This window comes from Silurus meridionalis, chromosome 5 (genome assembly GCF_014805685.1).
Source record: "Silurus meridionalis isolate SWU-2019-XX chromosome 5, ASM1480568v1, whole genome shotgun sequence".
Classification (NCBI taxonomy): Eukaryota; Metazoa; Chordata; class Actinopteri; order Siluriformes; family Siluridae; genus Silurus; species Silurus meridionalis.
The window spans coordinates 14218406-14232326 of NC_060888.1; the positions used below are offsets into that span (position 1 = coordinate 14218406).

Sequence of the window (13921 nt, forward strand, 5' to 3'; positions counted from 1 at the left end):
ATAAATAAAGTATAAACTATAAAAAAAGTAAAATGTATAGAGCTATATATGATAAAAGGGTGTATATACAAGGTATGCTTATTGACCAACTATTGTCTGTACATGTGCCCCACATTCAGCTATAGGCCACATTCATAGCAATTGGAGAAGCATTCACATAGTCATGGAACTAGGACATGAAACATGCTGAGCTAATTAAGTTCAAAGTCAGGACGCTCTTCTCTATTACGGATGCCATTGGATTTTAGCACTTTGTCAACGCAGGGTTTGGTTCAACTGTGTGAAACATTTAGCTTCTGATACCATTCCTATAGATAGTCTGCTCTGCTCTGTGAGAGATCCCTCATGTTTGTGAGACATTCCCAACTCAGCAGTCTATAAAGTGTCCGGGCTGAAGCGGTGGCCACCACTTTGCTAAGCTTTTGGTGTAGCTTTGGAAAAGCCATGGCCATGCTGAGAGTGTCCTCGTATCGCAAACTGTTTGAGGAGGAGCATCAGAGATCATCAACATGGCTCAGTCAGCGCTGTGGAACCCAGCTCCTCCAATCTTCTGCCAGGTCAGGCTGATTTGCCAGTGCTCCACAATGAATCAGCTTAACTTGGGTTTCACATTTCTAGCATTTTGGCATTTACTTTCAAAAGGGAAGGTAGGGTGGGTTTTATGGTTATAGGCTTATGTAAATGTCCTTTCTATAATTATAAGGCAGGGGTTCTTAGTGGTGTTCAAGGATCCACAGGAGACTGACTTGTTCTAGTGATGGAAATCACAAGACACATTACCAAAACTGTATTTTTTTGGACAATTTTTGTCATTATTTTCTGTTCATTTGATTTCAAATGGATTCAAAACTCAAAATCTATTAAGTTTATATATATTAAGATATATTTGTTCTTGTAGATTTGCCACTGCAAATCATCAGGAAATAGGGAGGCCATAGTGATCACATCAGATCAGTTGAATGATTTATTACAGTTTATCACAGCTATAGGCTCCTTCAGTCACTTTCACATTCAGAAATGTGTATTTGACTAATAATGATCAAATTAAAAGCAATCAAAAGCAATTAGGAAAAGTCATTTAACAAAACATGTTGAACTAAGTTAAAATCCAGGCCTGATATAGTGCACTCCTTTATTTTTTAGAATGATTTAAAGGAGCTGACAAAAGTTTCCCCATCCCTAAAAACAGGGATCACAATTGCATGTTTAAGGACATTATTATAAAAGCAGTTGAGGGTATTATGTTATTAGAAAAAAGAAAGTGCTCCCAGTGTATTTCTTTCTATTATTAGCCCTGTGTGATTAATAGAGAACCAGCAGTGTTTGTTGCAAATCCAACTTTACTTCATCCACTTACTCGAATCCAGAATGCTTGATGCCACGTGGTTTGCTGTCTTTATTTTGAGTCATGAAAAAAATGACCTCACCTATTTGACTAGTGCGCACACTTCATATTAGTTCTGTAAGATGATTACTAGAATATCCCCTTTACGTTGTAGGTGTTTCCTTGTATGCACTTGTTTGCCTTTGGTTTCAAGTCAAACATCATAAAAGAAACAGACATAAAAGTTTGTTTTAGTAGGGGTGGAGTTTCCACGATCGACTGGCCTGAACCGGACTTTTCTGCAGCTCGAGCTTTAAACAGGGAGGGTCTGATGCGTTTCTCCCAGGAACGCTCCATAATGGCTGCCCTCAACGATCGCCTGGTGTTCCTTATCGACATGGTGAGACTGGGAGAGGCAGCACTTTACGATTGGGTGCAGAATAACACATTGCTACATGTTAAATGCTTTACACATACAGTAGCCCAACCTCATTAATGCATGATGTCACTGAAAATGCTTTCTATGCATATGTGAAAGTAAAAGCTTCTTTCTGTAAGACCAATTCACTTCTTTCCATTTCAGTAGTTTGATACTACTGATGCTATAATGGCCTACAAAAAGGAAATCACGTCTGAGTCTCTGTCCACACTTTGACAGATTTTTGATGTAATCGATTTTTCAGGTACGATGTCTGGAAGAAGAGAATGAATCTTTAGAGGCTCAGATTACAGAGATGGAAGAAAGATTGGCAGATGAACCAAGACTTTCCAGCTCTATCATTCAAGGCTGCCCCTCAGAATCCAGCCTAGAGGCTGTGATTGATCGACTGCGCAGAGAGAAGGTGTTTAAACATCCCAGCACTACACGTTCCAAATATTTGATAGATACACTTCAGATCAGTTGGTTCTAATTACAGTTTATGTTCATAGGGTGTAGGCCAGTAATACAACATGCATAACATGGACTTTTTAAGACAATTTAAATATTGTCACTGTCTGTGTATCACGTTCAGCTATAGGCTGCATATTTGTCCTTCAATGATGTAGTAAAGGCAATCAGGGAAACTCATGAACAAAATATGCTAAAGTAAGTTTAAAGCTAGGCCTGATATGGGATGCTCTTTACTTTTTTTCTTTTTTTTTAGGATGAAATCTTGTGCCATTCAAAGAAGCTGACTAAAGAACTGCATCATATAAAAATAAAGTATGAGGAGGTCGTTGAGCAACGGACTAACCTCCAACTGGAACGCAAAGAGGTTGCCGTGGTAATGCCGTAAAAGCCTATAAAACCAGACAGTGCACTGGATATTATATTTTCTTCAAATATATATATTTGTTTATTGCTGGGATTTGAACTCCTCTAAATAAGAAGAATAAGTAAGATATAAGAAGTCCAACCTCTTAATCACTGAGCTATCACTACCTCATTTTTAAAGAAGTAAATGGAGTCATGTCATTGTTTTATTAGGCTTTTATAGTAATTATAATCTAAATCTAGAGTTCTATTACAAAATGTATTTCTTAATCATCATCAGTTAACAAATGCCAGCTTTAACAGGCCCTCTGTGCTGCTTTATAAGGTTTACCACTAGATGGCAGCCTCTACCTCTAGATCAGTGTGGGATGACATCGCCCTGCTTCCTAGAAGAGAATAACTGAGAAAGAGGGCCAAAATGGCACAAATCTTTTTTAGAGAGCGTTGATTAGCAGTCCCATGCTGGCTCTGGGCTAACGGCCACGCCGAAACATGAGCCGCTGTGTTCATCGAACATCTCATCACTCCACGCATGTCTCTTCCAATAAAAGAACAGATGTGGGAAAGCTGCTACAACGGTTTATAATTCATTCATGCAGGCTCTCATCTCTCACTGCCAGATGCTGTATGATGTGCTTGGCTGGACTGAAATATGATTTGGGAATGGCTGAGGGGAAAAAAGGTGCTATAAAACACAAAAATAGAGTGTGAGAGACATGATGGACTCAAAGGGAAATAGGTCAAAACAGAAATGCCAGATTCTTTCAGAAAAATAGTTATATTACACAAAGTTTGATTGCTAAGAACCTCAAAATATCATGTTTGAACGGAATCTTTTTATGACAGTTGGGCTACTAGTCCAATCCTTCATTGACTTGCTACAGTATATAATTACAAAACAAAATTGAGCTAGTTTTATATGCACCATCTCCTATTTAACTGGAAAAATAAATAAATATGGCCACAGAAAAGATTATGGCACTTACAGCTTGAGACTGGAAGAAGTGTGCGCTCTGCCATCAGAGTCCAAACTTCCTGTGGCTCATCACCACTCTGGCACATTCATATGCAAATGCATTCATTCAGAGTAATTGAATTCTTCGCCAATTAATCAGGCACCCTGAGAAGCTGGGATGAGCTAAGTGAAATAGTAATGTCCCTAGACCCTGCCCTTGCCATGCATTGCTGTGTCTACAAGTGGTTGGAGAGGCAGTAACTCAATTTGATTTTTACTCCCGCTGCCCCAAATGGTATGCTTAAACCACACTAAATAAATATTCACTTCCTAGTTTGCACTGACACTATATTGGACACTGCTCACTATGTGGTAGGAGTGCTATCAATAGTAAAATAGGAAGTAGGTAAAATATTATGATACTCTTATAAGGCTGATGCTAAACCATAGTTTATGCTCTGTTTTGACATATTGCAACTTGAAATGTTTTGTTTTTTTTAAATGGCTGTAAAATGCATAGTTTTTTAATATGTGCTGCCCCCTGCAGGAGGTGGATACAGTGACTGCTGACTGCTTGGCACTCCGAGAACAAGTGGCAATCTATGAGGGGCAGTTAGCTGCCATGGAACAACAGCATGAGTTGGTAGGAACACAGCTGAATAATGAGACCTAAGTTGTTTTTTTATAGATAGATCACTATATGATGTTCTATTATAATGTAGTGTCACTTGTACTGGTGGTCAGAATACTCTTTTTATTTCATATCTGTAATTTCCCAGTCTTCATTTTCTCCTAGAATACATTTTTGTCATCTTGGAAAATGTTCCACTAGATTTTGGAGTGTGAATGTGAGATTTTGCTCATTCAGTCACAGGTGCTGATGTAGGGTGTGGAGGCCTGGGGTGTAGTCAGCATTTCCTTTTAACCCAAAGATGTTCAATAAGGTTGAGGTCAGAGCTCTATAGTAGGCCATTCAAGATCTTCTACTCCAACCCATTTCTCCATGGAGCTCATTTTGTGCACATGAGCATTGTCATGATGGAGTAGGTTTGGGTCTCCTAGGTCTAGTGAAGGGAAAAGTTTATGCTACAGCATCTAACGACCTCCTACACGATTGTGTGCCTTCAACTGTGTGGACTTTGTGATAAGAGTTTATGGAAAAACACATATGGCTGGAAAAGTCAGGTATCCAAATACTTTAGTCAATATAGTGTATTTCAAATGCACACAAAAAATTGCACATACTGTATATCCCCTACAGATCCAATGAACAGACTACTTATCATTAGCAAGGAAGCACATTTCTATCCATCCATCTTTTTTAAATAGTGTTATGCAGAAATACCCACCACACACACTCCAAATTTCTACAGTATTAGAACCTATGTATAAAGCAGAATAAATTGAGAATATGTCCAATTTTAAGTTACACAGTAGTGTAAGTAATTTATGGCACTGATTTTATTGTTCTCTCTTTCCTGCTAGTCTAAAAAGCTGGAGATATTGAGCTGATCTTGACCCATGGGCTGTATGTTTGATACCCCCTGTCTAAAAAATAACACTGGTCATTCCAAATACATTTTCCTTTCTGGTTTCAAAAAAATCTAATCAAAACCCATCCTACTTGATGGTTTTAATATAGAAATGATAGTGTCTAAAAACTTGATGATTTTAGCATATTTTAGCATATGCATACAGTGTATGTATATATTAGATATCTCATTACACACACACACACACACACACACACACACACACACACACACACACACACACACACACACACACACACACAGTGATCCTGAGAGAAAGGGTACTGTGGTAAGTGTTCACTCTCATCAGCTGTTAGCACACTCCAATAAACTTTGACATGAGCAGGAATGAGGGAGAAGCAAATAAAAGCTAAGACCTGGCCACAGAGTGTTAGATGTCATAGATGATAGAGCTTTAGCCTATATAACAACAGAGGCTTCGAAAGAAGCTTTCTTACTATTTTTATTGCCTCTTGTCTTGCTATGTTTTCTTGCTTTCTTTAACTCTGCATTGCTTGAAAAAAAAATACATTTACATATTTTCCTATGCAAACAATATTTTCTCAGCCTTTCTATACCTTTCTCTCTCTGTTCTTCAATTTCTTCACTGTGCTTCCTCCATTAGGTGACAGACCACCAAATCTCTCAAATCAGACATGAGAGCTAGGGACATACGGGAAGCTAGAGGCAGAGAAAACTTAATCATTACGTATTTATCCTTAGTTATCTCATGTTTAACAAGTTTCCCTGGTGGTCTAGTGGCGCTCTCACCGCTGCGGCCCGGGTTCGATCCCCGGTCAGGGAACCAACCCCAGCCATTAGGGTTGCACAAGCCAGTGCACTTTTAGTCATGAACATTGGCATCTAAGGTTTTAGAGAAGCATGAACTGTAACATGAACACACAAATGTACCCTCTTAATGGTGTGCTGTTCCACAGAGGATTGAGAGTCTGTGTGAGCCTGGAGCTGAGGATCGGGCTGATCCAACCGTGTCTCTGCAATTCCCCTCCATCGACCTCACTCCAGCCATCACGGTTATCAAGGACTACTACTGCCAGCTGGCTGAAAGCCTACAGGTACATTATAGATATATTTAGAGCCTGTTCTACCCTGACACTAAACCTTTTAAACATGCAGTTGTGTGGACATGGTCACTTTACACAGGCCAGGAAAGATTTATTCTGTTCTACAACAAACAAGAGAGTACACTTTGTCCATGGTGTAGCCTTCATATAGAAAAAAAATTAAAAGAAAAAGCAATAAGCAGAAGCCAATAATGTTATTAATCCCACTTAAATTTAAGACATTTCCTAGATATAAATATTAGACATTTATTTGAGTAGAAATCATTCATATGTGAATGAAATTATTTTATTTTATAGACATTAATCAAGCATTTACATTTCCATCCTAGGTTTTTATTCAATTTTCAGAATTTTAAGAGTATTATAAACTCAATGCTACATTATTTAACTTTTTTTTGCTGCAACAGTGTATCTATTGAAATGCCAACCTTCTGTCCTGCCCAGTAATCAGGAACACACACACTCTTTCTGTCTCTTAATTCTCTTCCCACTGTGCGATCATGATCTTTCACACTTCTCTGTGGGGCCAGCATCTGTGTTATCTTTTTTTTTACTTTGCCTGCTCTAGAGAATCTCTGTCCACTGCTTATTTTCCAGCACAGAGCACTGTAATATGTTCAGTTGTTTAGGAAAAGAGAGTCTTCTTCAGAGGTCATCCTCTAGCACCAGTCCCCTTTGACCCTGTCTGCCTCTAGAATGGTAGATCTACATTGGGTCATAGCCAGTAATCAGTGTTCTGGCCTCCTTCCCAGGATCCTTGGCAGTTTGGTAAGAGGGAAGAGAACTGTTGCACTGGGAAGTTGGCTTCAGGAGTCTCTAGAGAGACTTCCGTGTTTGTGAATGTGTGTATATTAGAGAGATTTTCAAAGACATAAAAGAGAGTGGGTTTTCCTTTCTGGACAGCAAACTTAAACTCTTCCAGTGTTTTCTTTATAACCCTGTTCTCCTTTGTACTTTTTGTCTACTTTTCTTCTGCCCTCTGGCACCTGGATCCAGAGCCCATCTTTGAGTCTGGGCCTCATTAATTCTCCAAATGGGCCAATTGTCTTAGTCACAATTGATTGTGATTGGGTCGTGGACTAATGATAATTACAAGCTGATTTTGGCTCATCATGCTAGCTTACGTGATGGGCCCTCATTTGCTTTTCTTTCACTCTTATTTATTCTTGGGTTAATTGGGAACAAGTATGAGGTAATGTAAGTGGGGATTAATCGGCCACGCTCACAACCTACTCCCTGTTTATGCCAGAGTCACTTTGTGCAGCAAGATGATCTGAGTGATTGGACATGACTGATGCAGTATGCTTTTCTTGTGTCAATAGTTTGAGTCCGGTACCGTTGCAATTGCCAGAGGAGAAGAGAAGGGGAGGAACTTGGAAAAACCTTCTGGAGGGATGGTTAAGGATAATTTAGAGGTGATGGACGTGAATGGTCTGAAGGAGCTGGTGAGTGACACTTCCTCAGTGCTGCACTTGAGCCACCGACATGCTGTTTTAACAGACTGATCCTTCCACTGTTGTTTCTGAACATTTTGATTTCCTGTGATTTCAGGTGATTTGAAGCCCATGCTGGCTTCTGCCAGATTAGTGCTAAAAGCCTTTCAGTGGTTTTGCTATAAAGATTCAATAGAGTGCTTAGGATTCAGGAGAGGTCAGAAGGCTGAACAGGAACACCAGGGAATAAAGTGTGTGTGTTCCTGTGACCGGAATGTTTACACTTAGTGATAACACTGATGTGAGTGCTGCAGCGTCTCCATACGAGTGTTTATCTGTCTTCTGAAGTTATCACATTTCACAGTCTGCCAGCCAGATCTTCCCCGTTTACACTTTATAAACTTCACACATTCCAGCTGAGTCTCAGGAGATGGCAGCAGTAATAACGCAGCATTGTAATAATAACTCACCTGTCAACTGTCATTTCTCAATGAAGATTTTATTTCTAACTGTTTTATTTGTAAAATCTGTTTATGAAGACACTTCTAGTACATAAGTTATTATTAAATAAAATATAATAATAATAAATTATTATTTGCTAAATAGAGAAGCATGAGAAGCATCTTGAACCTGAGCATGGCATGATTAAGAACCATTCATTGCTCTCGGTTTACATTTTAGAGGACAGGAAAATCATCAGTTGGTCACAGCTGACACCTTTTCACTTGCAATAACAAACACAGCAGTTTGGTTCTAATTATGTTGGTTGTAGTCACAGCCCACTCTGAAAATAAACAGAAAATAAACCACTCTGCCTGCTTTCATAACACGTGTGCTCTTTCTTAATCTGCTGCATGCTGGCCAGCATTGATGGACAGACTGCGTTGCCCCGCCCTGCCCTGCTTTCTCCTGTTACTTCTCTCTCTTTTACACATTTTAAGTAATTTTCTTTCTTTCTTTCTAATTCTACGCCATTTCTTCTTTATGTCCACCTTGCAATTTTTTCTCTGTTTTCTGCCCCCCTCTCTCTCTCTCTCTCTCTCTCTCTCTCTCTCTCTCTCTCTCTCTCGCTCTCTCTCGCTCTCTCTCTCTTTGTCTGTCTTTCTTACTGTCATTCTCATCTTGTGGATAGTGCTTGCTGCTAGATGACAGATTTCTTCCTAAGATGCAGTTTAGCTAAACAAACTGGTAAAAAGTGGTCATGCAGCTTTTCTTGAGCTTAATGTAAAGCTGGAGGCATAGCTGATGTCTTCCATTGTCAAAGGACACCAATCACCTCACCAATCAATCTCGGAGCAAATCGGCGACCACCTCTGTCGTGTGGCTCATCGGCAGTTAATAAGGCTGCTTGGAGGCTGCTGTGATCTACCTCAAAGAGAAACAGAGCTAGGTTTCTCCATCCATCTCTGCCAGCTGACTGTTTAGCTTACCTGATTACAGTAATTATTCACAGCATTAGACTGCCCTGAGGTGGGCCATATAGCTCTCTGCATTCTGTTTGTTGTAAAGAACAAAAGCAACCTGACATTCTGACAGTCTTCTTGTGCACATGCATACCATGTAATGGCAGCCTCGGACTTTTATGGTGATAGACAAATTTTCAAAACAAAATATGTCAACACTCAATATGAGTCAGACTCGTATCTGTTGACATGTACAGTACACTGGAGGTATAACCATTTGTTCTACATGTGATCCTAGATTGCAAAGCTGCAAAAAGAGCTTGGTGACCTGAAGGCATGTGGTGAGGATCTGGGGGCAGAGATTAAAGCCAAAAAAGAGGCTCATCTGCTGGAAATTGAGGAGCTAGAAGTAAAACACTGACTATTAGAGTAAAAATTTTAGAAGGGCATGAACCCATTTCACTAAGACAGTCTGTGTGTTTAGACCTGCATCTGCCAGCTAGAGAAAGAGGAGGCTGACTTACAAGCACAGATGAAGGAACAAAAGAGAGAATACGAAGAACTGCTCAACGAGAAGATGGCACTAGACGTAGAAATTGAAGCCTACAGGTAAGATTCAGACCAAAATTAGTGTAAAGATGCTAGTTCTTGAACTAGGCTTAATTAGTGTACAAAATGTTAAATCCTAGAAAGTAAGAAAAGGAGAAATGAAAACAATATATCAATCAACAAAAATACATGCTGGTAAGTACATGAGGAAAAACCCAGTTCCTGCTCTGTTCAAATGTAAGTCCCAGTGGACAGAGTAGGAATAGCAAAAATGAGGTCATTGTGTGGAATCACACCTAAATGAACCCTTGTTTAGATAAAGACATTACTAAGAATACACTTACAAGGAAAAACTCGGTTAAAGACGGAAGAAGACGGTTGCAGGAAATGCATCCGTCTGCAGTCGTAGAAAACCATGATGCCATTTCCTGTATCCTTGAAGGCACGTGCTTCCACTGCATTGTTATTTGTCACCTGTTGGTATGCGCTGTGACGCACATGGTCCTTCTAAACGTTTGCATACAATGGTTCATTAAAATAGGCGGGAAGCAAACTTGGCCTTGTCAGACTGGTACAGTCACAGCTCGCTGTAAAAAGGAAAAGCAGCTCTGCTTTAAAATTTCCAGAAGCATGTCTACATGTGTGGTTGGCCCATCATAGTGTTACCTTTTTTCTTAGTTTTATTTCTAGCATTAAACTTTACACACTGTGGGAAAAAAGAGCGATTTTCTTTCGATGCTATTTCATCACAGTCCTTATGAATCTTATGAATATTATAGTGATCAAATGTAGCCTGGGACTGTCATCAGTTGATAAAGACTTTGTCATAGATGCTGTTTTGTGTTGGAGCTAAGATTAAGGGACTGCAGTGTTACTTGTGTTTCTTCTCTTATATCTTTCTTCCAGGGCTTTGGTGGAGGTGGAGGTGGAAAGGCTGTGTAACTTTTAAGAGCGAAAGACCCAGACACACGTGTAATGTCCCGTGTATTGAGGCTGAACTAATACAACACTTACAACAAGGTGCACTTTTAAAAGATGTCTTTATCTGGTATCTATTCCCATTGGCCAAAGATAAACCATTTCTGATTGGCTAAGAATGACACTTAATAATAAATATTATTATTAATAATAAATAATAATATAAATAATAATAAATAATAATATTAATAATAATAATAATAATAATAATAATAATAATAATCCTGGTATGTATTAATTACTGTCATTTTTAATGTTGCAAGACTCATGAAGGGTGCTATACATAGTTTTGTTTGTTTTTACAAATAACCATTTTCTTAATCAAAACATTCAGTTGAATCCTCATGAATGTGCGAATTTGCTAAATTGATAACAATAATAAAAAGCAATATATACACAACTATTATTAACATTAATTCTTCTTATTGGTTTTAATATGTTGTCTCCAAACTGTTGCTGTGCAAAAAAACTAAAAACTCTTCAAATGTTTGCCGTGAAAGAGATTCATGTTTAAAAAAAGAAAATAAGAAAATCAGACACAACCTTTTGAGCGAATACAGACCTACACTAAAAGATAAATGGCATCTTTCCAGACCATTGATAACGTTCAGAGCAATCAGTGGTTGTTAACCACACAGTTGTGAAAGAAGGGAATTGTCTGAGCTTTGCCGTGTGGGTGAAATTTCCCTATATAGCTTTAGAGTCTTACAAACTACATCTTGCAAAACAATGAAACACACATTCATATAAACACAGAATGAATTTGGAAATGTTGCCCCACCCCCTGAATTCTGACCTGACACTGATCAATTACATCCTCTTAAACCTTTGCCCTGTTCTGCACTGTCCAAATGCTACTGAGTTGTTGTTTTTTTCCATTGTTGTTGGTAGTGGAGGTGCAACTTAATAAACTTGTCAAATTCTATGATTAAATCTTTTGCTCAGTCTAATTAATTCAAGTTTTCCACCTTTCTCCAATTTTGCTGAGCACCTGAGAAATCTCTTAAATGTCCTTCCTTTAACCCATCTCAAGTTATGCCCTTTATTCATTACTCATTTGTCTTCCAACTTAACTTTGCATGTAAGCACGCTGTGCTATGAGATAACAATATCACTGTTGCACTAGCTCTGCAAAATGTTACTAATAATGGATCAGATAAGATTACAGCTACTGGTGAACTGGTTGAATTTAGGATTTTCCTTACAGACCTACTCAAGCAAACTGACTACTTTAATTGTGTGGATATGAAACATGACAGACATGGGAGGAAGCCACTCTGTCTTTGGGGCCCTTGTTTTTGCTGCTTAGGCACTCCATCATTCTTAGTGCTTCAGGGCACCAGATTTCTAGGACTTGCTCCCCCAGCCACCGTTGTCACAAATGCATACACATGTGCCTTCTGAGACCTTCTGGTGAAGTATGGCATATTCAACCTGGCCCCTTGGGCAAGTGGGCAGTTCCTGGCCTTTACAGGGTTCAGTGGAGGGGGAGAGCAAGCAAAAGGCTGACTGTGGAGCTTTTTGGTAGGATTTATGTCAGTTTGACTGTGTATTTTTCTGTCTCGCTCAGGTTGTTCTCTCTGTGCTGACGTCTCTGTCTCTATTAACATGTTGTATTCTAATTAGTTCCTTAATATGTTCACTGCTTGTTGAAGCACAAATTAGATTTGATAAAAGTGTTTGTACACTTGTAATTTCTTATGCAAATGTACATCGTATTTTTTTCTAAACAGTGTAATTACATTTTTCATTTTCATAATTTCACTTCTGGCTCAGTGGAAAACAAGCGTATTGACGCTAAGATGGCCTCATTAAAATGGAAATGATTGCTCTTTGGCACAGCACTCCAAAACACTGATTTAATGGCCTGATTGTTGATTAAAGACCTGCTGCTGGTGGTTTGGGGATTCATCAAGCCTTTCCACTTGCCCCTCCACCACACCAGCATGATAGCTGTTAACCCTTATGGCCCAGCAGCACCTTTAAGAGGTTTGAGGTCATTCCTCCCTTTAGACCCAAATCTTAAGTATTCAGTCATGATCTTTGTCATCAAAGAGCCCCAGGTCAGTGGTCGCTGACTGGTCTGGCCTTTTAATCCCAATACCCTTTTCTGAGGATAGAGTATGAGAGAGGAGAGAGTGGGAGCGTCATCCATGATAACAAATAAAAATCAGCTTTCTTTTAAGCAAGGTAGCACATCTGATACCACATGTGGGACCACAGTGCTTGACTGCATGAAGAGCAGACATTGCTTATGCCTGCTGATATTTGATCCAAGTAAAACAGGCCCTATCAGTCAACACCTCTTCTGCCTGGGACATGAAGAATTGAATTAGAGAATGGTGCTGGTGCTGACCTGAGCAGCTTGTATAACTCAATTCAGCTCTCATCTCCTGATAGGTGTACTGAACAGGGTTTATAACAGCCCAATGGCTATGCAAACAAACAGTGGTGAAAGAGAGAAATCAGTTACAATTCAATACAGGTTTTGCAACAAGAATGCATTAAATGAGATATTTAAACTGTAAATAAACATAGAGGGAAGTAACAGTGATTAAGAATAAAATTGAAGACTAAAAATATACAAAAATAGCAAGACTGTTGAGATGTACTTTCCTAAGAACAGGACACAAATGATGGAAACGTCTCTTTCTAGCGTGGCTGAGATTCAAAAAGGAAAGCCTCTATTTCTCTCGCTCTCTCTTGACTTGCTCTTCCTTCTATTCTTAGATTCACTGTGATATAAATTCCTGAGTAAACATTCTCTCTACATTGGAAGAGTTATACTGTGGTGTATTCCCTGGTCTACAGTGTTTGTCTTGATGAGGTGGTTGGAAATGTTAAGTTTTCTAATGACAGTTGTTTCATTAATGATGAGACTGCTGACCGCTAGATGACTCTTAACTTCTTCCAGCTCATGAATGAAGTAGATGCGCTGTGGAATTCCATTTTATCTGGAGGTGAGCTGATATTTTATATATAACTGGCATAAATGGTTTTCACACTTTGTTAATGTCAGTGACTCGTAATATTTCAGCCCATTCATAGTTAGTTTATTTATATTTCCCAGATTTCTTTAGCGATAAAGTTCGGGTTGGGGTAGTAAGGGTTATGCATTCTTCTAATGTGCCTAATTAAGCTATATCACATGTTGAACGTAGTGGAAAGCGGGAAAGTCTTGGCGCATTGCTGCATGTGATTTGGCAGCAGTTCCATTTTGGAGTGGCATTGATTCACCCAGTAAGCTTAATTTTGTTTTGTCAGTATGTCTCACAATTGTAACACATGCTCTAGGCAGTAACAGAAGCTGTACAGTGTGCCCCATGAAAAGGATCTTAAATGGATACAAAATAAAACATGAAAGAAGTGAACTTTTTTCTGCAAGAAATGCAATATGGATAGTTTTT

The 13921-nt window shown here is 39.0% G+C and overlaps 1 protein-coding gene across 1 annotated transcript; it reads left to right on the forward strand.

Annotated features, from left to right (window-relative positions):
• The first annotated feature begins 444 nt into the window (after positions 1–444).
• Positions 445–11409, forward strand: vimr2 (vimentin-related 2). The gene is made up of 10 exons (XM_046850058.1): positions 445–557; positions 1583–1724; positions 2008–2166; positions 2470–2589; positions 4082–4177; positions 6005–6142; positions 7474–7596; positions 9286–9396; positions 9472–9596; positions 10443–11409. Exons 1-10 carry the CDS (start codon positions 445–447, stop codon positions 10483–10485), a joined length of 1170 nt encoding a protein of 389 aa, XP_046706014.1. The 3' UTR covers positions 10486–11409.
• Positions 11410–13921: the final 2512 nt, after the last annotated feature.

Bases quoted from the DNA above. Each gene is read 5' to 3' on its own strand.
- vimr2 (XM_046850058.1), top strand. From the start codon at position 445: ATGGCCATGCTGAGAGTGTCCTCGTATCGCAAACTGTTTGAGGAGGAG. The intron at 558-1,582 runs GTCAGGCTGATT...TTGTTTTAGTAG, and splicing joins CTCCTCCAATCTTCTGCCAG to GGGTGGAGTTTCCACGATCG. The intron at 6,143-7,473 runs GTACATTATAGA...TTGTGTCAATAG, and splicing joins AGCTGGCTGAAAGCCTACAG to TTTGAGTCCGGTACCGTTGC.